General features: G+C 36.5%; 2 protein-coding genes across 3 annotated transcripts in view; both read right to left on the bottom strand.

The window, feature by feature from the left end:
* Positions 1 to 13,947, bottom strand: part of LOC309485310 (DNA-directed RNA polymerase III subunit RPC5-like) — a 33,163-nt gene extending 19,216 nt beyond the window's left edge. Inside the window, exons 1-11 of the mRNA XM_082152115.1 lie at positions 13,793 to 13,947; positions 12,457 to 12,538; positions 12,276 to 12,326; positions 6,471 to 6,548; positions 6,194 to 6,309; positions 5,460 to 5,542; positions 4,664 to 4,771; positions 3,482 to 3,531; positions 3,266 to 3,385; positions 1,240 to 1,325; positions 1,111 to 1,155 (exon numbers count right to left, since the gene is read on the bottom strand). Of these exons, the coding sequence (XP_082008241.1) occupies positions 1,111 to 1,155; positions 1,240 to 1,325; positions 3,266 to 3,385; positions 3,482 to 3,531; positions 4,664 to 4,771; positions 5,460 to 5,542; positions 6,194 to 6,309; positions 6,471 to 6,548; positions 12,276 to 12,326; positions 12,457 to 12,495 (776 nt within the window). The 5' untranslated portion in view covers positions 12,496 to 12,538; positions 13,793 to 13,947. The remainder of the gene's footprint in view (positions 1 to 1,110; positions 1,156 to 1,239; positions 1,326 to 3,265; positions 3,386 to 3,481; positions 3,532 to 4,663; positions 4,772 to 5,459; positions 5,543 to 6,193; positions 6,310 to 6,470; positions 6,549 to 12,275; positions 12,327 to 12,456; positions 12,539 to 13,792) is intronic.
* A 1,617-nt stretch (positions 13,948 to 15,564) lies between these two features.
* LOC309485317 (WD repeat domain phosphoinositide-interacting protein 1-like) overlaps positions 15,565 to 26,017 on the bottom strand; it is an 11,091-nt gene continuing 638 nt past the window's right edge. The window contains exons 1-11 of one of the 2 annotated variants that reach the window (XM_082152130.1): positions 25,992 to 26,017; positions 24,700 to 24,869; positions 24,153 to 24,249; positions 23,957 to 24,054; positions 22,460 to 22,552; positions 22,311 to 22,381; positions 21,302 to 21,410; positions 18,604 to 18,758; positions 18,423 to 18,530; positions 17,040 to 17,152; positions 15,565 to 16,442 (exon numbers count right to left, since the gene is read on the bottom strand). The exon at positions 25,992 to 26,017 is cut by the window's right edge and continues 638 nt beyond it. In XM_082152130.1, coding sequence (XP_082008256.1) covers positions 16,321 to 16,442; positions 17,040 to 17,152; positions 18,423 to 18,530; positions 18,604 to 18,758; positions 21,302 to 21,410; positions 22,311 to 22,381; positions 22,460 to 22,552; positions 23,957 to 24,054; positions 24,153 to 24,249; positions 24,700 to 24,869; positions 25,992 to 26,017 — 1,162 coding nt within the window. In that variant the 3' untranslated portion in view covers positions 15,565 to 16,320. Of the gene's footprint in view, positions 16,443 to 17,039; positions 17,153 to 18,422; positions 18,531 to 18,603; positions 18,763 to 21,301; positions 21,411 to 22,310; positions 22,382 to 22,459; positions 22,553 to 23,956; positions 24,055 to 24,152; positions 24,250 to 24,699; positions 24,870 to 25,991 lie in introns of both variants that reach the window. The other variant, XM_082152131.1, reaches the window with a different exon arrangement.

The following is a 26,017-nucleotide window of genomic DNA, read 5'->3' on the forward strand; positions in this document are numbered from 1 at the left end:
GCATGGGAAACACTAATATAATTTGCCAGCTATTAATTATAGTTTAACCTGTCCATCTTCACCGTCACGCTTCAGTAACACACAGCTGAGCAGTGAAGAGACCCTCTCAAACAGTGTTGCGCCACGTTCCCAACGGTGTTTGAGCGATTATACACCAGTATTGAGGTATATTAAAGGGTTAGTTCACCCAGAAAGGATAATTCTGTCAGTAAATACTCATGTTGTTCCAACCCCGTAAGACTTTCGTTCATCTTCGGAACACAAATTAAGATATTTTTGATGAAATCTGAGAGCTGTCTCACTCCTCCATAGGCTGATAGGTAATCGATATCTGCCATCCCAGAAAAGTTAGTCAAGACATTGATAAATTAGTCCAAGTGACTCCAGTGGCTCAACCTTAAGTTTATCAAGCGATGAGAATACTTTTTGTGCGCAAAAAACAACAAAAATCACGACTTTATTCAACTCTTCAACGTAGGCTCACTATTGGCCAGCATCACACACGACCAGCGTCGGCCAATAGTGAGCCTCCGTTCTGACGTATAACCCAGAAGCGCTGTTACACTACGTGAACTCACTCAGAGACACACAGAAGAACATGAAGAGTGGAATAAAGTCGTTATTTTAGTTTGTTTTTGCACACAATAAGTATTCTCGTCGCTTGATAAACTTAAAGGACAAGTTCGGTATTTTACACTTAAAGCCCTGTTTACAGATCTTATCTGATGAAATAGAACGGTTAAGATTAAAATTTGGACACATGCTGCTGTCCCGAGAATTTTAGGTTTATTTTTTATACTTTAAGGTTGAGCCACTGTAGTCACGATTTTAACAATCGTCTTTACTAACTTTCTGGGCCGGCAAGTTTCAATAACAGAGAAGCCTATGGAGGAGTGAGACAGCTCTCAGATTTAATCAAAAATATCTTAATTTGTGTTCCGAAGATGAACGAAAGTCTTACGGGGTTGAACAACATGAGTGTAATTACTGACAGAATTTTCATTTTTGGGTGAACTAACCCTTTGAAAATAAACACCAGTATTCGGTATGAACCGGTATACCGCCCAGCACTACAAGACTTCATTGCATACAGACAGTTCCTCTACTTACACTTTCTCTTCCGCCAGAGGAGGCATGAGCATGGACAGGTATTCACTGCGGAGAGAACAAACACATGAGATGAACACCGCTAGCGAAACATCACAGCTAACATCAACAGTGTGTATCACACGCACTAACCGCGGTGTTTTCACCAGCTCCGTGTTTTCTGTGGTATCCATGGCCTGGCAGTAAAGATACTGGCGCTCATGCTCAGAACGTCCGTCCTACAGATGCAAGCAGAATAAATGAGAATGCATGCATTATATAATATATAAAGAACATGCAGGTATTCTGTAATGCTAATAAATTCACTGTAATAAACATGCACTGCAGCCATATCACCCTGTAACCCAAGACTGGTTGCCCACTGAAGCTAAGCAGGGCTGAGCCTGGTTAGTACCTGGATGGGAGACCTCCTGAGAAAACCAGGTTGCTGCTGGAAGAGGTGTTAGTGAGGCCAGTAGGGGGCCCTCACCCTGTGGTCTGTGTGGGTCCTAACACCCCAGTGTAGTGATGGGGACACTATACTGTCAAAGAGCACCGTCCTTCGGATGAGACGTTAAACCGAGGTCCTGACTCTCTGTGGCCATTAAAAATCCCATGGCATTTCTCGTAAAGAGTAGGGGTGTAACCCGGTGTCCTGGCCACATTCCACCCGTTGGCCCTTACCAATCATGGCCTCCTAATAATCCCCTTACATTGAATTGGCTCTATCACTCTCTCTCCTCTCTCCACCTATAGCTGGTGTGTGGTGAGCGCACTGGCGCCGTTGTACTGTGGCTGCCGTCGCATCATCCAAGTGGATGCTACACACTGGTGGTGGTTGAGGAGAGATCCCCTGATATGATTGTAAAGCGCTTTGGGTGTACAGTAGTACATAGGAAAGCGCTATATAAATGCCTCATTCTATTCTATTCTATTCTATGCACTGTATTATTGTGGACGCATTAAATAGATGCCTGATTACTTTATAACGCTTCTTATCCATGAAATTTAAAGTCCCCCTGTGGTGAAAATCCAGCTTTTAATGTTGTTTATGTGTCTATGTGGTGTTTTTAATCTGCTTTAAGAAAAACCATGTGTAAGTTCATAAGTCGACAGCATTGCTGAGTATTTCCTCCTTAAAACTGCAGTGAACCAAAGACAGTCTCAAAAACACGCTTTGAAATCGCTGGTGTTTCTGACGTCACAAACTACCTTGTAACCAATCAGATCAACGTGTGATCGTCAACCAGTGGATCTCTGAGCTGAGTGAGTGAGTGGAGGCGGGGCTCATTTGCATATTCATAGAACCACGCATACTAAATGAGGCAAGGGTGTCGAGTTACATTCAAGATATTTTACAGCATGATGTTTTTTTAAGGAAAAAACTTTTAAATATGCAGTCTGAGTGATCAGAGATAAGTTTTAAGGGACAGAATTTGTAACTATAGAGGGACTTTAACAACACTGCATTTTCATTCGGCCGGTCTCTTTTACACACAGTAGGTGGCGCTAACAAAGGGTAACAAAGATAGGCATCGCAACTTTCTGTCATTGGTATTTACATGTTTTCAAACAGTCGTCCAGAATCTGTTTTTTTTTTTAAATCAAATAACACCAAATACTTAAAGACTTGAAACATTTGCTGAAACTGAATCTTTTCCTACACTATGAATTACGAATTACAATGTCGTCAGTCAAAACGACGTCAGTCAAGCGTGGGTCATGTGATCAGACGTCGTCACTCAAGCGTGGGTCATGTGATCAGACGTCGTCACTCAAGCGTGGGTCATGTGATCAGACGTCAGTCAAGCTTGGGTCATGTGATCAGACGTCGTCACTCAAGCGTGGGTCATGTGATCAGACGTCGTCACTCAAGCGTGGGTCATGTGATCAGACGTCACTCAAGCGTGGGTCATGTGATCAGACGTCGTCAGTCAAGCGTGGGTAATGTGATCAGACGTCAGTCAAGCGTGGGTCATGTGATCAGACGTCAGTCAAGCCTGGGTCATGTGATCAGACGTCAGTGAAGCGTGGATCATGTGATCAGACATCAGTCAAGCGTGGATCATGTGATCAGACGTCAGTGAAGCGTGGATCATGTGATCAGACATCAGTCAAGCGTGGGTCATGTGATCAGACGTCAGTGAAGCGTGAGCGTGGGTCATGTGATCAGACTCACCTTGAGCCCGTGGTAATGCAGGTGAACCCAGGGTTCCTCAGCCTGTTTCTTCTGCAGGAACTCGTAGGACTGGATGCGGCGCTGACGGGCCTGTTCTGACTCAGGGCGGGAAAACCTCACCTGTTCAAACGCCAGGTAGAGGACGAGAGGAGTGAGCACAACACACGGACTGACAGCATTCGGTTCAAACTAGAAAACAGTGGCATGAAGTCTTACAGTGATTTGTTTCACATCTTCTTCTGCTTCATCCTGAGAAGAGTCTCCAGCTGTAAACACACACATTTGTTAGTTAATAACAATGATAATGTATCTAACATAAAGCCCCGTCTGTCGTTGCTAGGCAACCATGAACCGCGCACTCCACATCATGTTGACTGAACCGTTCCAGTCGACCGTGATTCGTAAGTGGACTGCGAAGTTAAAGATGGCACACAATGTTGCCCAACATCAATGCAATGTTTCCAGCATGAAGAGATCCAGTGAAGAAAGCCTTTGAGTTCGCCACTGAAGTAGTAACATCGCTGCGAGATCTAGTGAGAAACATTTAAATTCCTCAGTTATGAACAGATCAAACAGCGCTGACGTGCAAACCAGGATGAAAGAACTAGTTATAGGCTTTAAGTCCACAGATCAGCAACATTCACCGTGGATTTACTGTAGTAACACTCACTGTAACCATGGAAGTGTGGCAGGAATAGTAAAACACTTTCAAGTACGTCACACATCTTTTCCCAGCACTTCAAAACTCAAATATTATCATATTTAAATGTTATTTTTAATGTGATGACCAAAACATTATTTGTTCATCCTTCAAAGATTACCCTCATTTATAAAACTAAAAGTTTCAAGATGAAGGAAAACTCAGTTATTTAAAAATAATGTTTCTTTAAAAAAAATAAAATCAAGGAAATTTCTCTGGTATTTCTTTTTTTTTGCTGTATCGAAAGCGTAACTAATGTGACAGCACTGTGTCGTATCGAACCGTTACGCCACTACTTATTACAGATGTTGATCTGCCTCAGTTTGCCTTGATTGTTCTACTTACACTTTTACATTACACACATTGTTACTTTTTATTTAAGTTTAAGAGTTTCTTTAACACTTACCTTTTTATCTTAATAAGACAAAGATATTTTTGTTAAAATGTTCTTTTTGACTGCTAAAACTAATATAATTAGTTTTTTGCCTTAATAATGTGAATAGATAAATAAAAAAACAGTGGTTTAAATTAAAACTTTTCTACTTAAAAAAAAAAGAAAAAAAAGAAAAGGTTTATAAAAAATGTCAATAATTATCAATACCGAACGATATGAAACATCATATCGTGACACATTTTTTAGGTATATCTCACAGCTCTATGTGATCGTGTAAGAGAGCGAGCCCAAACCCCGTCCCTACCTTCATTGGCCGCCTCTCTCTCTCTGTGTTTAGTATCAGCTTTATCCAGATATGTGAAGCTGGGTCTCATCTGGAGGATTCCCTGCAGTGGAGTGAGATGAAGCTCTCCTGACACCAACACAGGACAGGACATCACTTTACATCACATGGCACTTAACCACATCAATGCAAAACCGCATGTCTCTGTAACTTCATTCAATACTGTGACCATCTGAAAATGATCATATTCAGACATCATGGCACTTCACAAGCGTCCATTCAATTTATTCTGGTCATAACAACTGTATTATACAAGATGCTGTCTGTGTAATCATATAGTCCATATGTGTTCACATGTTTACAGTGATTTCAGGAGGAAAGTTAAAATCTTTGTAATTATGACAAATAAATTATGAAAAAAATCATAATTATGACAGTCATAATTTCAAGTCAAAATAATGACATAAGTCAATATTATGAGTGTCAAGTAAAAATTTGCATTTCATATATTTTGACATAACTTTGTCACCATCACTGAATGACTTAGTCATTTTACGTCATAATTATGATTTACCAAAACATGTGGCAGAAATGTCAAAGTCTTTGTCAGTGATTTCTGAATTATGAAAATAGCTTTTTCCCTTACAAAGTTGCACATTTAAAAAAAATTGGAATATTGCATAAATCATTTGTGAATAAAGCACAGATTGCTTTCAAAATGTTCACTTCCTGCGAGACCGGCGCAAAGCACGAGTAATAAAATAATAACTGTGTCCGGGGAAGCCTGAGACTTTTCTTTCTCCACTTAATAACTTACCTTTGCGAAACACGGCTGCGGCGTAGCGGGACGTATTTGTGGTCGCCTGGATCGAGGAGAACACTTGCTTGTCCATCATCTTCCTTTAAACAGAACCAAAAGAGGAAAACTTATAACAACAAAGTTTGAAATGTTGCAGCATTAAAAAGTCAAGTAAATAAAATAAAAGAACTGTATAAAGCAATGTGAGATGGGACGGTTGAAAAAGAAAAGTGGGAGTGTGTGTGTGTGTGTGAGTGAGTGAGTGAGTGAGTGAGTGAGTGAGTGAGTGAGTGAGTGAGTAAGTGAGTGAGTGAGTGAGTGAGAATGAGAGAGTGAGAGAGTGTGAGTGAGTGTGAGTGAGTGAGTGAGTGAGAGTGAGAGTGAATGAGTGAGAGTGAGTGAGAGCGAGAGTGTGTGCGAGAGTGAGTGTGAGAGAAAGTGAGTGAGTGAGTGAGTGAGTGAGTGAGTGAGGGAGGGAGGGAGTGAGTGAGTGAGTGAGGGAGTGAGTGAGTGAGTGAGTGAGTGAGGGAGTGAGTGAGTGAGTGAGTGAGTGAGTGAGTGAGTGAGTGAGTGAGTGAGTGAGTGAGTGAGTGAGTGAGTGAGGGAGTGAGTGAGGGAGTGAGTGAGGGAGTGAGTGAGGGAGGGAGGGAGGGAGGGAGTGAGTGAGTGAGGGAGGGAGGGAGTGAGTGAGTGAGGGAGGGAGGGAGGGAGTGAGTGAGTGAGTGAGAGTGAGAGTGAGTGATGTTCCTCACGTGGAATAGACGTTGGTGTCCTCAGAGCTGGTGCCGTCCACATTAAGCGCGATCTGTTCTCCTTTACTGCGACAGTAGTTCGGGCTCATGGTGTCCATCGCAACCTCGAGCTCCACCTGGACCAGCGAGAGAAGAACAGGAGATCTGAGCTTTTAAACAGGAGATCTGAGCTTTTAAACAGGAGATCTGAGCTTTTAAACAGGAGATCTGAGCTTTTAAACAGGAGATCTGTGCATTTAAACAGGAGTGACTTCAGAAACGAGGAGAGAAAACTTACTTTCTGCTGCTTGGGTTTAATCCTGGCTGTCAAATGAGTGGCGTTATTGTAGCTCATAGATGCAGGACGCACTGGATACTAGAAGAAACAGTTAAAAACATGTACAACACTCAGGGTTAGTACAGACACTGTCAAAGGAGATTCCAGGACCTTCAAGGACTTTTTAAATAGATAAAGGAAAATAAAGTAATAAAACAAAATGGTACAAATAAAGTGCCGGACATGCCAGAGTTTTCCACACATAGACTAAGTCGTGGCGGTGCGCCACAGAATCAACACCGGCCGCCACATATTGCGTTTCATTATTATTATAATTTTTTTATGCTATTTAAAACACGCAGCGTATTCGTTCAGCTGCATTTCCTTTCCCTGCTCTCCCTCCGTCTCGCTGTCACTCACGCATCTCTCTCACATACATACATACTCACATACATACTCACATACATACTCACATACATACTCACATACATACTCACATACATACTCACATACATACTCACATACATACTCACATACATACATACTCACATACATACATACTCACATACATACATACTCACATACATACATACTCACATACATACATACTCACATACATACATACTCACATACATACATACATCTCTTTATGAGGACATTCATTGACACAATGTAATCTCTAGCCGCTTACCCTAACCTTACCCATCACATAAGTGCCTAACCTGACCCCTGACCCTTGACCTCATTACCTTATCCCTAAAACCAAGTCTTGACCCTCAAACAGGCCTTTAAAGGCTCTCAGAAACTGAGGACCGGCCAACATGTCCTCACTTTACTCTCTCTGTCCTCACTCCACTGGTCTAAAACTCAAACTGGTCCTCACAAAGATAGTTGCACAAGTACACACACACACACACACCATACATGTGTTTACAGAACCAAAAACAACTGATACCAGCTCTCAGTGATATGTGTCGGGTCCCCGTTTTGATAACAGTAACTTTCTCAAATGTTTACAAAACAAGCGGGAACCCAGTGTGCCTGTATCTTTCTCTATTGCTGTTCTATTACATGATAGAAAGTCTAAGGCCTTCAATAGCCGTACAGCAAACCCAACTAATCTGGTGCCTATTACACGTCAAACTAATATTGCTGTGGGGAAAAGTAAGTCTGTTAAGTTAGCTCTTTTAAACATTCGCTCACTTAAAAATAAATCACTTCTAGTCAACGACTTAATAACCACAAACAACCTGGATTTTATGCTTCTAAATGAAACCTGGCTAGTAGACAGCTTCAGTGCAACAATCCTCAATGAAGCAGCCCCTCCTAACTTTACTTTTATGAGTGTCTGCAGAGCTGTTAAGAGAGGTGGGGGTCTAGCTGCTCTTTTTAAAGATATCTATCAATGTAAGCAAATATCATTTGGGAATTACTTGTCTTTCGAATATCTGGGTATTGTGTTAAAAGGTGCTCCACGCATTTTACTTTTCATTATTTACAGGCCTCCAAAATACTCTCCAGCCTTTGCTGAGGACTTTACAGAACTGTTATCAACAATTACCTCAGAGTTTGACTGTTTTGCCATTGCTGGAGATTTTAACATCCATATAGATAATGCAGAAAACAATATGGCCAAAGAAATCAAAACTGTTTTAAAAACTTTTGATCTGACTCAGCATGTACATGGACCCACACACAATCATGGACACACTTTAGATTTACTTATCAGTAAGGGTCTAAACATTTCATCGATTGTTATTAAGGATGTAGCACTGTCTAATCATTTCTGTATTTTCTTTGATATATTGATCTCTCCTGCCACTGAAGCTAGATCTGTGTCTGTCAAGAAGAGATGCTTAAATGAGAACACTAGTGTACTATTTATGAAGGCTATATCTTTAACACCAAGCATATCTGCAGACTCTGTTGATTTTCTCCTTGATTCTTTTAACTCAAAAGTTAAAGGTGTAATTGATGATATTGCTCCTGTGAAAGTCAGGAAGAAGAGTGGCAGACAAAAGGCACCCTGGAGAAACTCAACAGCAGTGCAAAATATGAAAAGACAATGCAGAAAAGCAGAGCGCATGTGGCGGAAGACAAAACTTGTAGTCCATTATAACATCTACAAAGACAGCCTTCATGCTTTCAATATGGAACTAGGCAAAGCTAGACAGACTTTCTTCTCAAATATTATAAACAGTAATTTAAACAACACACGCACTCTTTTTGCTACTGTAGAGAGACTGACAAACCCCCCAAGCCAGATTCCCAGTGAAATGCTCTCAAACAGCAAGTGCAGTGAGTTTGCTTCTTTCTTCTCTGACAAAATCAATAATATCAGAAAGGTGATCAGCACATCCTTGACTTGCGCTGGGGTCAGACAGATCAAACCACCTGAGAAAGTAGTTACTATGTCTGATTTCAAAGAAATTGATGGCAACATTTTGGAAGAAACCGTACAGCACCTTAAAACATCAACCTGCGCCCTTGACACACTTCCCACATCGTTTTTCAAAAGTGTGTTAAACAGTTTAGAAGCAGATCTTCTAGAAGTGGTAAATGCTTCACTTCTCTCTGGGAGTTTTCCAAACTCCCTAAAAACTGCAGTTGTCAAGCCCCTCCTGAAAAAGAGCAATCTGGATAAGACCATATTAAGCAACTATAGACCAATCTCAAATCTTCCTTTCATAGGTAAGATCATTGAAAAAGTTGTCTTCAATCAGCTGAACAAATTCTTATGCTCGAATGGATACTTTGACAATTTTCAATCTGGTTTCCGACCGCACCACAGCACAGAGACAGCGCTCATAAAGATAATAAACGATATTCGCTTAAATACTGACTCAGGCAAATTATCAGTGCTGGTACTACTCGACCTCAGTGCTGCATTTGACACTGTCGATCACATCATACTTCTGGACAGGCTGGAAAACTGGGTGGGGCTTTCTGGGATAGTCTTAAAATGGTTCAGGTCATACTTAGATGGGAGAGGTTATTATGTGAGTATAGGAGACCATAAGTCTGAGTGGACATCCATGACATGCGGAGTCCCTCAAGGCTCAATTCTTGCGCCACTCCTGTTCAACCTGTATATGCTCCCAATGAGCCAAATAATGAGAAAGAACCAAATCTCTTACCACAGCTATGCAGACGACACACAGCTGTACTTAGCCCTATCGCCCAACGATTACAGCCCCATTGACTCCCTGTGCCAATGCATTGATGAAGTCAACAGTTGGATGTGTCAAAACTTTCTTCAGTTAAACAAAGACAAAACTGAAGTTATTGCATTTGGAAACAAAGATGAAGTTCTCAAGGTGAACGCATACCTTCACTCTAGGGGTCAAACAACTAAACATCAAGTCAGGAATCTTGGTGTGACACTAGAGTCAGACCTTAGTTTCAGTAGTCATGTCAAAGCAATAACTAAATCAGCATACTATCATCTGAAAAATATTGCAAGAATTAGATGCTTTGTTTCCAGACAAGACTTAGAGAAACTTGTGCATGCTTTCATCACCAGCAGGGTGGATTATTGTAATGGACTCCTCACTGGCCTTCCCAAAAAGACCATAAGACAGTTGCAGCTCATACAGAACGCTGCCGCCAGGATTCTGAGCAGAACCAGAAAATATGAACATATCACACCAGTCCTCAGGTCTTTACACTGGCTCCCAGTTAAACTTAGGATTGATTTTAAAGTATTATTACTGGTATATAAATCATTCAATGGCCTAGGACCTCAATACATTGCAGATATGCTCACTGAATATAAACCCAACAGATCACTCAGATCATTAGGATCATATCAGCTAGAAATACCAAGGGTTCACTCTAAGCATGGTGAGTCTGCTTTTAGCTATTATGCCAGCCGCAGCTGGAACCAGCTTCCAGAAGAGATCAGATGTGCTCCTACTGTAGTCACATTCAAATCCAGACTCAAAACACATCTGTTTAACTATGCATTTACTGAATGAGCACTGTGCCAATGTTCGTCCGACTGTTTGTACTGTATTTTATTTTTTATTTTTCTAAACTGTTTTAATTATTCTTATTTCTTTTTATTATTTTAATTTCTTCTATGTAAAGCACTTTGAATTGCCATTGTGTATGAAATGTGCTATATAAATAAACTTGCCTTGCCTTGCCTTGCCTTGCCTTACAGTGGAAGTTCGATGCGGCTGAGCCGGCGCATAACACACGCCATAACCAAACGTTATGTGATTGGCTTACGGGTAACCAATGATTTTAAACTTCAGACAAGCGATACACAGGTGTGTACACATGTGTGTACCCTCCCCTCCGTGCACAGCGCGTCTGTCTCCATGAAAACGAGATCATACATACGAGATAAAAAAACATTTTATATTCTGAATACAATGTTGTCAGTGAGTTAATGCTGGAGTCCCGACCCTTAGCAAACAAGCGATTGCGCCTTCTTTAGTAAGTTAACTAACGTTAGTCGCAAGTTTGCGGTAAAATGCAGTTGGGTTGTCGAGGTTTTGATTGATTGATTTTGATTGATTATGTTTATTTCATTCATGGATATTTTCCAACAAAACTTACTTCATCATCCTCATATATATAATTTATAAAACCATGATGAAAAGGAGGCAGGGTGAACAATGTCGAGGTCAAAACACTATATAAGCTGTTATGTCATTTCTAGGGTGTTAAATGTGTGGATTTTGTGAGAGATTTTTTGACCCATAACCTTAATAAATGCAGTTGTGAAACCAACAACTACTAGCCTATTGTTAAAGACAACTGTCAGTAATAAAATAAAAACAAATACAAGTAATCAAATTACAAGAAATAGCACAAATACAACAGAACAAACATACAAATAAAGTAACCACTGCTTTTCATGTTTTTCAGGAAATTTTAACAGTAATTTTCAGGTAGAGAAAATGTTAAATAGCACTGCATTCTCTTCACTGTATAAATAAAAAATTATGCAATCCTTATTAAAGTTATTCAGTCAAAAGCAGAGAGTGATTTTTTTCTTTGTCCTTTGTTTGATTAACATTAAAACAAAAAACCACAGCAGGTTTATTAGGCTGCTGTCACTTTAAGAGCTGCACGGATCCAATATACTGATACACATGCGATTTATAACAGACTATACAGTGTAGCCGCGGTTCCATTACCCTTCAAATTGTGCAAATAGAATTTGCGTATTGAAAACATGCGTGTTTGGACAGAAGACGAGAGAGAGTTCTTTATCAAACTCATAAAAGACAAAAGAATTATGGGAATACTGGATTATAAACAAAGAAAGGCCACAATTTATCAAGAGTTTGAAGCAGATTTGAGGGAAACTTGCACACATGTATAAGGGTCTTTCCTTTCCATTAATGCTGGGAAGACACACTTACGAGTCCTTCCATTAAACAATGGCGATTTACATAAACCTTCCAACATCCATGGACATGATGTTTGGAATGACTTCTCAAAAAAAATAAAAATAATTGGCGTTTTAGTCACATAACATCGGTTAATGAAACACCATAATTGCGCAATAGTTTTTTAATCTATATTTACAAAATATCACAAAAGTTTTGCGCAAATCTGTAACGGAAACACGGCTTATGTTTACTAGGACAATCACAGAGACCGGCATTTTTTGACGTACTTTTGTGTGAATATGTCCGTTCAAGCTCAAGAAGACACGAAAGAGATTTCAACTGAGTATTCGCACGCTGCCTGAGAAGCGGCTTTCTGTGTGCGTGCTTAAAAACACGTGCAAATGATAAACATTCGTGATACAGACCTGGCCCAGGTGTGTCAACCTTCCCAACATAATATCATATCTTCCATTCTTACCTGGAACAAATACAGCTTTTCCACAAGACTCCTGGCCAGGTACACGTCAATCTAACGAGAGAGAGAGAGAGAGAGAGAGAGAGAGAGAGAGAGAGAGAGAGAGAGAGAGAGAGAGAGAGAATGATGATAGATGACGCTGCAGTTTGATCATCCTTGAGAAGCTCAACATGTCCATATCTACCTCTTGTATAATAGGATCGTCATCGTCTCCGCTGGCCATAATGAAGACAGAAGGAAGGAGTCACTGCTGGAAGACTTCAGACCTGTACACACAACAAAATGCTGAAGCACAACACCAAAACACTGTGAAGCACAACACCAAAACACTGTGCTAGCAAACATATGGATCAAAACACAATACTGGGTCTCATAACATAAATTGTCCATGTGTTTTGACCCATATATTGTGGTAGTTAATATATATGTATAGTCAGTCACACGCATTATTATACATAAATACACTTATAGACAAATAATTACATGTAATAACTGTGTCATATTTACGACATAGACTATAAATATAACATTTTCTTTTAAGATAAACTATATATATATACATATATATTGCATGCACCGATATGAATATTTTGGCCGATACCGATAATTCATTATAGTTAAAAGCTGATTACCGATATATTGGCCAATAAATCTAATTCCAAATGTGTATAGAATTTTTGAGAGCCTGATTACAAGAACAAGTCTCACCATTAAAGCCAATGTCCCAAACACATACTTATAATGATGTTCTCATGATAATGTTATGTAGCCGATATGACAGACTTGCGCTGCACATGTTGCACTTTACTGTATTTTCCTTTTTTAAAGTGATTCCAATCATATTTCAAGCAATTCAAAACCATCATGTTCTATCTGAAGTGTCTCAGCTGAAGGAGATCATACATTATTTATCAGCTTTAATATATCGACCAAATGATCTTATCGGCCGATCACTAGGCTACAACATTATAAAAATCACATATATCGGCCGACACTGATATGATGTCTGATATATCGTTCATTCCTATTACACACATATATATATAGCCAGGCTTATATAATCTACCGTTACTCATTTGTAACTGTCAATCAATCACTATTGTCATGATAATTAGCTGGCAACTGTTTAGTGATGATGCAAGGGCGAGCAACACGATCATGACGGCTTTAAAGCATACACGAAAGGTACATTCAATTAAAAGTAAAATGTTAAAGAATAATCCACGCTCAGGGAATCTGCCAGAGTCAGCAAACGAAACATCATGCTAACATGCGTTAGCTCTTCAGACTCAACATCAGCCTCGCGTCACGCAGATCACGCAGAACATCACGACATCTGCAGTCTGTGTGTGTTCAGATACATGTTATCTGTGCGTATGAAACTTTTGATACAACATTATCACTGCCAACATGCTGTGAACACACACACACACGCACGCACACACACACACACACACACACCCAGGCCTCGGCTGATCCACTAAACCAACAAAACACTGACGGTAAAGTTGAGATCTGACCTGTGATTCACTGGCCGCTCGTGCTCGCGCTGTGAACTCAAAGCTCCTTTAGCTGTGTGTGTGAGTGTGAGTGTGTGTGGATGAGAGACGCTGTCTCGACTGCCATGTTTCTGATCACTGCAGTCACTCAGTCAGTCAAACACGTGGGGAGGAGCCGTGTGCGCACGCCACTATCCCAGCATGCACTGCGGCCGCGACTCACTGGCCGCGTCACAAATCTCGCCCTACAGAGTGTGCTAGTGCTAGTGCTAGTGCTAGTGCTACCTAGGGAACTTACCAAGTTACTGCTATTATCATGCAGTCATCTAGTTGTACATGTGCTGCTGAAAGACATCATTTGCCACAGTTATTACAATTCCAAACATAATATATTGATATGCACGTGACGTCATGTGTGAAAATATTAGCCCTGTTTTATTAGCATTCTCAAAACATCACCTATGATATTAGTCTTAGTCGAGACAAAAGAGTCTGCCATTTTATTCAAAACGGTTTAAAATGTAATTTTCACCACTCCACTTTCACATCACTTATTAAATACAAAAATCAAACCTGATGTACATACACGGATGTATGGAAGGCCATTTCTGCCACAAATCAGAACAATATCATGCCTTTGGACATCATAATTATGACATAAAGGTAGAAAGAAAATGAAATACTAATATTTATGACATACTAAGTCATAATTAAGACATTAAAAGTCAAAATTATGACATACTAAGACAAAATTATTATTTAAATGGCCACAATTCTGATATTAAAAATGCATAATTATGACATGAAGTCAAAATGATGACTTTAAAGTAATACTTATAACATAAATCAAAACTATGACAAAAAGTCACAATTATGACAGTCATAATTTCAACTTTTTTTATCATAATTTTGTAATTTCTATTCATCATTATGACTTGTCAAAATTATGAGTCAAGTTGAAATGTTTATTTCACATATTTAACTTTGTCACAATCACTGAATGACTTAATGTCATAATAATATTTTTTTTGTCATTATTACTGAATGACAGTGTCATAAAATATGACAGCGATAGTCACAATTTTGACTTTTTCTCTCATAATTTTTACTTTTTCTCATTATTTATTTTCAATTCAATTATGACATAAAAAGTTTTACTTTTTATTTAATATATTTAACTTTTTATGTCACAATCACTGAATGACTTAGTGTCACAATGATGAGTTTTTATTATAATTATGACATAGTCAATTTTAACTTTTTATCTCATCATTTTGACTTCTCTCATTATTATGAAGTTTGCTCTGACTTTTTTCATAATTTCAAGTCAAAATCACGACAAAGTCAAAAAAAGTACATTTTTACCTTTTATTTAATATATTTATTTCATATTTATTTCTTATATTTTGATGTCATAATTACTGAACGACTTTGCATGTCATAGTTATGATTTACCCAAACATGTGGCAGAAATGGGCGTCCATAATGACGAGCGTCAGCAGACAAACTGAATAAACTACTGAGAGTGTGAAAAGTTGTAGAAAAAGTGTCTTTCACTGAAAATACATCCAATTACGCCATTTTGGTTCTAGTCTATAGATCTATTATTAGGAGTTTGTTCTATTATAACTATATATAAACATAGCTGTATAGTGTCTAAATTACATTTTTGTCACAACAAACACTATCATTTCATCACTTGTTTTATAGTTGCATTGATCTAAGCTACTGTTATCTGTTATAAAACTATAGTATCTTTATAATACATAATTCAGACGGCAATATTACATAACTTCTGCAACCCTTGTGTTTAATTTCTACATGTCCAGCACATCCTCAACACAAACACACAAACATTTACTTTCATTTCGGCAGCTTTATTTTATTACTGTGAGATTGACTAAAAAGACCTGAGAGTGAGAAAGAGGAACATTAAAGGATATGATTTGTTGCGTATCTTATGAAATAATTATGGAATTTGAAACTATAAACCCTAAAACTACTGTAATCTGTCAACTCAGTGTATCGACAAGCTGTATTTAACACATCTCTCATTAGAGGTTTGCTACTCTTATACTGTAGGTAACTAACACTGTTTCGAGTGAAAGCATATCAGTTCTGCATCCACTGACGAGGTGAAGAGGATTGTTCTTCATCATTATATATTAAGCATGTATACAGACATCTGTGGCAAAATATGATTTCACAGTTGTAGTTAGAATCGGCAAATGCATAACACACACATTTGCTCTAGTTAAAGTGTGATTGTACTTGTATAAGGTTAGCCTGATCTGGTCACACTGAATCTGATGGTGTTCTCTTGTTTATTTCCTGTAGCTCAGTGGTAAGAGCATTGCGTTAACAACGCAAGGTTGTGGGTTCGATCCCAGGGGATTGCACATACCTATGTATAAATGTATAGGATAATACAATGTAAGTCGCTTTGGATAAAAGCGTCTGCCAAATGCATAAATGTAAATGTAAAATGTATTTCCACCATAAACATGTCTTTATCCACAGCTATGATGGTTATGAGTGATCTGTATCCTTCAGGTGTCCTGAAAGCTAACCGGAGGAAACTCCTGTTCATCATCCAGACGGAGCGATTCATCCGCAAACTCGTGATCTGGGATCAGTTCTCCTCTCTTCACTCCTCCGTCCTCAGAGTAGCCTGGAGGAAAAGTGGATCATCATTTATCTTTCAGTCTTCAGGAAGTGCTGTGAGAACCAGACATTTGATATATGTGACCACAAAACCAGTCATTTGAAATTGAGATTTATATATCATATGAAAGCTGAATAAATAAGCTTTCCATTGATGTATGGTTTGTTAGGATAGGGCAATATTTGGCCGAGATACAACTATGAAAATCTGGAATCTGAGGATGCAAAAAAATCGAAACATTGAGAAAATCTCCTTTAAAGTTGTGCATTTATAAAAAAAATATTTATTTATAGTTTGTCGCGATTTTGCTGCATTCACTCACAAAAATTTTTTTTTATATATTTAAAAATTGACTATTTTTTTTTTTACAAAATATCTTCATGGAACATGATCTTTACTTAATATCCTAATGATTTTTGGCATAAAATAAATAAATACAAATATTTAATACAAATATTTAATTTAATAATAATATTAAATAATAAATTTAAAAATAAAAATAAAAGATAATTTTGACCCATACAATGGCTATTGCCACAAATATACCCGTGCGACATGTGACTGGTTTTGTGGTCCAGGGTCACATATTCCTATTGGACGAACCCGTGAGGGAACTAGAGTCCTGATTGGTGTTCGTGGAAACAGTTTCTGCGTAGGATAAACTTCCGGGCTCCAGCTCCGACGCCGCTCGGGTTTCATCCGCACTTTCATACAGTCTGTGGGAACAATGACATGCAGAATCAGCTTGAGATCTGACCATTTGATGTTGAGTGAGCCTCGTTTATATAGTCAAGAGGTTTTATTTTCAGTTGCATATGTTTCACTGAATCACACACCTTTGCTTAAATTACAAAATACATATAAAGTTTTATTAAAAACATGGACAAGAACAGCAATTTGTGTCAAATTTGCCAAAATAGTAAATAAATGTTATATTTCATGGTTTATTGTGAATAAAATTAAGACAAAAAACTAAATAAATTACATATTTTATGGTTTATTGTGGATAAAAAACTATATCAATTATATATTTTATGGTTTTAGATAAAAAACAACATGCGCAAGAAACAGCAATTTGTGTGGTGGCAACAATATTTGAACAGTTTTGAAGAAATTATATATTTTTTATGCTTTATTTGTATATCAATTTGACACAAAACTAATTTAATTATATATTTTATGGTTTATTGTGAATCAAATTGGACAAAAATTGTAAATACATTTTATATGTCATGATTTATTGTAAATAAAATTGGACGAAAAACTGTAAATCAATTATATATTTTATGGTTTATTGTGTATCAAATTGGACAAAAAAATGTTAAAAGAAATATTTTATGGTTTATTGTGAATAAAATTGGACAAAATATATATATATATAAATATATATATTTTATGGCTTATTGTGTATCAAATTTAACAAAAAAATTTAAAAAATTATATATTTTATGGCTTATTGTGTATCAAATTTAACAAAAACTATAAATAAATTGTATATTTTGTGGCTTATTGTGCATCAAATTTAACAATTTTTAAAAATAAATTATATATTTTGTGGTTTATTGTGAATATAATTTGACAAAAAACCAAATCAATTATATAATTTATGGTATAGTGTGAATTAAATTGGACAAAAACTGTAAATCAATTATACATTTTATGGTTTATTGTGTATCAAATTGGACAAAAAAAAAATATATATATTTTATGGCTTATTGTGTATCAAAAAAAAAAAAAATCAAAATAAATGATATATTTTATGGCTTATTGTGTATCAAATTTAACAAAAACTGTAAATAAATTATATATTTTGTGGCTTGTGCATCCAGTTGAACAAAAAATTAAATCAGTTATATTTGTTATGGCTTATAATAAATCAAATTGAACAAAAAACTAAATCGATGTTATATTTTATGATTTATTGTGTAAATAATACACATTCATGATTTTTGAACCCAGTGACTGATGTGTGATCCTCTGGCTCACCGGTGCTTCTTGACTAAACGACAGTCTCCTCCTTCCTGCAGATCGAGGTTATAGATGTAGAGATGACCATCTAATGAAGCCACCAGAAGACGAGGAACCTTCTGGATCCTATCAGCACAGACAACAACATTCAGGAGCTTCCACATCTCCATATCTCATACGGGACGTGTTTGGGACTCACATGGAGAGAGCGGATATGTTCCTCATGCCCGCCGCGCTGAGGTGAACGCTAGCAAACGCTCTGTCCTGATGCATCATGTCCGACACCTGAGAGGGCAGGAGAGAGCTGGCGGCAGACAACATCTTCCCCATATATCCAGACCAGGAGGGAGAATCCGTACTGAGAATCATGAGAACACACATGACCATAACCAGCGTGGAAGTCCATTACACTGCTCTTTAAACTTCTGGGAATCATGATTGTTTCGTTTAATATAGAGAGCACAATTCTCCCGCGATTCTGAGTACAACTAAACAAAATAACATATAACTTACTAGACAAAATGTTAATATTAAATATATAATGTAAAGATGTAATTAATTTGAATTACTCCACTTGTTTCATTACTGGATGAATCAGCATTTCTGAACGAATCTCTTGAATGAATGATTCAATGACTCACTCATAAAGACTCCACTTGTTTCATTACTGGATGAATCAGCGTTTTTGAACGAATCTCTTGAATGAATGATTCAATGACTCACTCATAAAGACTTCACTTGTTTCATTACTGGATGAATCAGCATTTTTGAAAAAATCTCTTGAATGAATGATTCAATGAGTCACTCATAAAGACTTCACTTGTTTCATTACTGGAAGAATCAGCGTTTTTGAACAAATCTCTTGAATGAATGATTCAATGACTCGCTCATAAATACTCCACTTGTTTCATTACTGGACGAATCAGCGTTTTTGAACGAATCTCTTGAATGAATGATTCAGTGACTCACTCATAAAGACTTTACTTGTTTCATTACTGGATGAATCAGTGTTTTTGAACAAATCTCTTGAATGAATGATTCAAAGACCTGCTCATAAATACTCCACTTGTTTCATTACTGGACAAATCAGCGTTTTTGAAAGAATCTCTTGAATGAATGATTCAGTGACTCACTCATAAAGACTTCACTTGTTTCATTACTGGACGAATCAGCGTTTTTGAATGAATCTCTTGAATGAATGATTCAGTGACTCACTCATAAAGACTTCACTTGTTTCATTACTGGATGAATCAGCGTTTTTGAATGAATTTCTTGAATGAATGATTCAATGCCTCGCTCATAAATACTCCACTTGTTTCATTACTGGATGAATCAGTGTTTTTGAACAAATCTCTTGAATGAATGATTCAATGAGTCACTCATAAAGACTTCACTTGTTTCATTACTGGATGAATCAGCATTTTTGAACAAATCTCTTGAATGAATGATTCAATGAGTCACTCATAAATACTCCACTTGTTTCATTACTGGATGAATCAGTGTTTTTGAACAAATCTCTTGAATGAATGATTCAATGACTCGCTCATAAATACTCCACTTGTTTCATTACTGGATGAATCAGTGTTTTTGAACAAATCTCTTGAATGAATGATTCAATGAGTCACTCATAAAGACTTCACTTGTTTCATTACTGGATGAATCAGCATTTTTGAACAAATCTCTTGAATGAATGATTCAATGAGTCGCTCATAAATACTCCACTTGTTTCATTCCTGGATGAATCAGCGTTTTTTAACAAATCTCTTGAATGAATGATTCAATGACTCGCTCATAAATACTCCACTTGTTTCATTACTGGATGAATCAGCGTTTTTGAACGAATCTCTTGAATGAATGATTCAATGACTCGCTCATAAATACTCCACTTGTTTCTTACTGGATAAATCAGCATTTTTGAACAAATCTCTTGAATGAATGATTCAATGACTCATAAATCCTTCACTTGTTTCATTACTGGATGAATCAGCGTTTTTGAATGAATCTCTTGAATGAATGATTCAATGACTCGCTCATAAAGACTTCACTTGTTTCATTACTGGATGAATCAGCGTTTTTGAACGAATCTCTTGAATGAATGATTCAATGACTCGTTCATAAATACTCCACTTGTTTCATTACTGGACGAATCAGTGTTTTTGAACAAATCTCTTGAATGAATGATTCAATGACTCATAAATCCTTCACTTGTTTCATTACTGGATGAATCAGCATTTTTGAACAAATCTCTTGAATGAATGATTCAATGACTCGCTCATTAATACTCAACTTGTTTCATTACTGGATGAATCAGCGTTTTTGAACGAATCTCTTGAATGAATGATTCAATGACTCACTCATAAATCCTTCAAATGTTTCATTACTGGATGAATCAGCGTTTTTGAACGAATCTCTTGAATGAATGATTCAATGAGAGATTTTTAACAGTCACTTGTCGCCATCTACTGGTGTAACGATGTAACTGATACTATCGTTATTTTAAGCATCAAGTTACTTTCAAAAGGTGATTTGCCCTAATTTTGATCACATGGTAGACATCAGTCAGTGTTTATATCTTAAGTATAAACTTTTATTCCAGTACTTCCGTGATAATTTGAGTGATTGTAACACAGAAATGATGATACTGTGTGGTTTAAAAGACTGTACCAATACATGACAACGGCTCTTTCTGGATCAGAACACAGATCTGAATGTTCGCTGTGATCGGACTTGTCAAAGCTTTAATAGACAGAGCCGAATCGCTGTCATACAGGAATAAGTTCGCGTGAGTGTTTGAATCGAGCTCACGATCTTTTAGCGATTAATCATGAAGCTCTACTGTATTAATGCACATCATCTGTGATGCTGTATACATGTTTTGTGATGGGATGTTGTCTGTACCTGGGACTATGATGCTCCAGTTTGAAGATATGAACAGTCTCTGTGTTACTGGAGGCACATAGGAACTGTGCGTCGGCACTGAACGACAGGGAACTGATGCTGACGTACCTGAACACATCTTTCACGTATGAGTACTTGATGTTTCTGTCATAAAACACTCCTTTCACACACACACTCTCAGTGATTTTTCCATTTAAAATGTTTCAATGAAGCGTAGCATTCGAACACTTTTGCAATTAAATAGCCAACTCATTTGTATTACAATTTATGCACAATCACAATTACATATTTTCACACATTGCTTAATTTGTCAAAATTACAGCTTGATTGGAAATGCCATTTTAAATGTTAAGATCTAAAGTGTACAACATTAATATCTATACCAGAGTTGTTGTTTTTTGTTGTTGTTTTTTATGCCTTGGACCCCCAAATTTAGTGATCATTCCAAAAACTTTATGGAAGCTATATTTATCCATTTATAAATGTCCTTTATACTGTTTGAAGAAAAATATAAAGTTTGACATTTTTAAGAAAGCAAAATTTAACACTGCTTTCAAATTCTGATTACTTTTGTATTTTCATTTAAAAAATTGTCAATTAAATTAAAATAAAATAAACAAAAAGTATTTTTTCAAAAATGTTTCATTAATGTTTTTTCATTGCTATATATATTTAAATAATTAAATATCTATTTAAATGTAATTAAATATTAAATATAAATATAAATATATATATATACACACACACATATTGACGGCCCTAAAAATACATTTGTAATTTTCACAATTTAATTATGAAGTCATTGTAGGACATTTAAGTCTTAATATGAACAAAAAGTCATGTGTTATTTTAAATGAAAATCAACCCCTGGTATATACAGTTAAAGTGCTTGTAGTTGAAGAAACATCAATTGTTAAGGTATCTGAATATATTTATACATAGTCAGACTATATATAGCATTTTGAAACAATATGTATTGTGCAAAGCACTATATAAATAATCTCTTACCTCTTCAACCCTCTGCGAAACTCAAACAGTTTGTCTCCGTCAGGAATGCTGAAGACTCGTATAACAGTGCCCTGGGTTATTACACAATCAGAACATGGTGAGAATAATGAGATGGAGAATATCTGAGAAAACAACCTTCTCAGACTCACTTTTTCAGAAGCACTGGCCAGACAGGTTCCTGAAGCACTGAAAGAGACGGCGGCCACATGACTGGCATGAGCCGAGATCACCGTCACCTGCCTCTGAAATAACCCAAGAGGAGAGGATTTCAGCTCTGCTTAACTTTTAAAGTAACAGATGGGAGATTCAATACATGTGGGAGATCAGATGGGAGAACATAGGGTTTCTTACCTATGGAAGCTTTTTATCTCACAATTGCGACTTTACATCTCACAATTCTGACTTTATTTCTCAGAATTGCAAGATATAAAGTCAGAATCGTGTGTTATAAAGTCAGAATTTTGAGATAAAGTCAGAATTTTGAGATAAAGTTGCAATTTTATGTTATAAAGTCAGAATTTTGTGTTATAAAGTCAGAATTTTGAGATAAAGTTGCAATTTTGTGTTATAAAGTCAGAATTTTGTGTTATAAAGTCAGAATTTTGAGATAAAGTTGCAATTTTGTGTTATAAAGTCAGAATCGTGTGTTATAAAGTCAGAATTTTGAGATAAAGTCAGAATTTTGAGATAAAGTTGCAATTTTATGTTATAAAGTCAGAATTTTGTGTTATAAAGTCAGAATTTTGAGATAAAGTTGCAATTTTGTGTTATAAAGTCAGAATTTTGTGTTATAAAGTCAGAATTTTGAGATAAAGTTGCAATTTTGTGTTATAAAGTCAGAAGTTTGAGATATAAAGTCGCAATTGCGTGTTATAAAGTCAGAATTGCGAGATATAAAGTCGCAATTGCGAGATATAAAGTCAGAATTTTGAGATAAAGTCAGAATTTTGTGTTATAAAGTCAGAATTTTGAGATAAAGTTGCAATTTTGTGTTATAAAGTCAGAATTTTGTGTTATAAAGTCAGAATTTTGAGATAAAGTTGCAATTTTGTGTTATAAAGTCAGAAGTTTGAAATATAAAGTTGCAATTGCATGTTATAAAGTCAGAATTGCAAGATATAAAGTTGCAATTTTGTGTTATAATGTCAGAATTGCGAGATATAAAGTCGCAATTGCATGTTATAAAGTCAGAATTTTGAGATAAAGTCAGAATTTTGTGTTATAAAGTCAGAATTTTGAGATAAAGTTGCAATTTTGTGTTATAAAGTCAGAATTTTGAGATATAAAGTCGCAATTGCGAGATATAAAGTCAGAATTGCGAGATATAAAGTCAGAATTGCGAGATATAAAGTCGGAATTTTGGGATATAAAGTTGCAATTTTGTGTTATAAAGTCAGAATTGCGTGTTATTAAGTCGATTTTAATAATCGCTAAAAATTATTTTTAGACGTTTTTTCTCGCAATTGTCACATCATTTCACAGAATTGCGAGTTATAAAGTCCAGTTCTAAGGAAAAAAAGATAGCATTTTTTTCTCCGATTTGTGAGTTTATAACTCGCAATTGCGACTTTATATCTAATATATAAAAAGTCTGAATTACCGTTTTTATTTTTCACTCTGTGGCGTAAACACGCTTCCGTACTTACCAGATTCACAGCATCATACAGAGTGATTTCTCCAGCGGTGAAGCTCCCAGGATAGGCCAGGTATGAGTTGGAATGATTGACAGATAATGCGCAGAGACCTGGCAGAATGGAAAGCATTAATAAAGCAGGTTTTGAGGTGTGATTACAGTAATAACTCAGAGGTGTACTTGAGCTGTGTGCAGTTTTAACGCTTCACCTTTGGGGTTCGGTGGCGTGTTGAGGACAGACTTCAGGAGTTTCATGTCCTTGATATTATGGATGTACAGGGCCTCCTCCAAACAAACCACGAGTCTCTGAAAGAAGGAAGTATAAATGTTTGGAATACTCGAGAAAATGCATTTATCGGATGAAAAATGCAGTAAAATTGTGATATATTATTACAATTTAAAACAGCTGTTTCTATGTGAATATATAGTCAAATGTAATTTATTCAAAGCTGAATTTTCAGCATCTTCAGTGTCACATGATCCTTCAGAAATCATTCTAATATGATGATTTGATGCTCAAGAAACATTTATGATTATTATCAATGTTAAAAACAGGAAATCGTGATACATTTTATTTTTCAGGATGTTTTGATGAATAGAAAGCTCAAAAGAACAGCATTTATTTGAAACAAAAATCATTATAAGTGTCTTTACTCTCCCTTTGAATGTGTGTTTGTTGAATAGAAGTATTAATTAGTTGAGTGTAATGATGTGGTATGATAATGGTCTGTGTGTCGAGTGTAATGAGTGCTGCACCTGACGGTTGAGTCTGACGGCGAGGATGTTGCTGGAGTAGCTGTAGTTACAGATCTCTGTGCCCTTCTTGAAGTGATAGATGTTCATCCTGAACGGTGTAGATCTGCTCACGATCACCATCAGACTGCTGGAGAAGAGCCGCTCCGCAACACACACGTCAGGGCTTTCCTCTGATCACACACACACACACACACACACCACACGTGCAGTGACACATACAGCGTTACACACTGAGATTCAACATCACACAGAAGATGCAAAGTGACTGAATGGCATTAGATACAAAATATTCCACTATGTGGCTTTTGCATTTGCAATTAAATGAATCCAGATCTGTTACGGACGCAGACGTTTGACAACCTTAACGTTTCCAAATACTTTTTATCTAGACGGTTCTGTGTTATTATGGTTAACTCAAACTAAAACCATGAAAAGACATTTTATCATTACTTCAAATAAATAAATAGAAATTAACTGAAATAAAATAACAACATTTTAAATTAAAATAATAAATAAAAATGAATAAAAACTTCTTAGACATATTACAAATATAAAATATAAAATCCAAATTGATAAAACATGATTTCAATTTTTTCAATTAGTGCTGTCAAATTGATTAATCGTGATTAATATAATATACATATATCTGTATATAATGTATATATAACATATATAATGTATATATAACTTATGTTAGGTGTGATTAATCGACTTGACAGCTCTCTTATATATATAGTATATACCGATATACACTCACACGTACACGCACACACACTCACACACACAATAAAAAATATAAAAATTATTCCAAATATTAATACAAATTATAATAGTATCTCATAGATTCTTAAATAACACGGCTATGGTTGTTTTATTATTTCAAAACAGCCTTGTACAATTAATCAAAATAAATCATGACAGTGTGATTTATGAATGTATGGCTTTGAGGCTCGGCAAGTGAGGAAATATAAGATTTGTATGACTTTGTTATTATTTTCAAATGTGGACAGTAGCAGTAATAAAAATAAGCATGTGTTCAAATATGAACCCTCCAGATTTGACTGGGTTGCAGAACCACGATTCATTTATCTCTGGTTGTGATGAACACTTGTTTGAACACTTCATGTTTCGGGTCTAAGATGACCTGACCTGACCTGACCTGACCTGACCCTTGCCTCGCTTCTGTTTATTTTACAAACTTCCCAGAATCCTGCAGGAATCACATATCTGTGACATCAGTGGCTCTGTGGACAAATGTTTGGGATGCAATTTTAAAGCAGTTTTATATATACCTCCTTGATGAATGCAATCCATTCTG

The sequence above is a fragment of the Leuciscus leuciscus genome (genome assembly GCF_965113295.1).
Source record: "Leuciscus leuciscus genome assembly, chromosome: 21".
Lineage (NCBI taxonomy): Eukaryota > Metazoa > Chordata > Actinopteri > Cypriniformes > Leuciscidae > Leuciscus > Leuciscus leuciscus.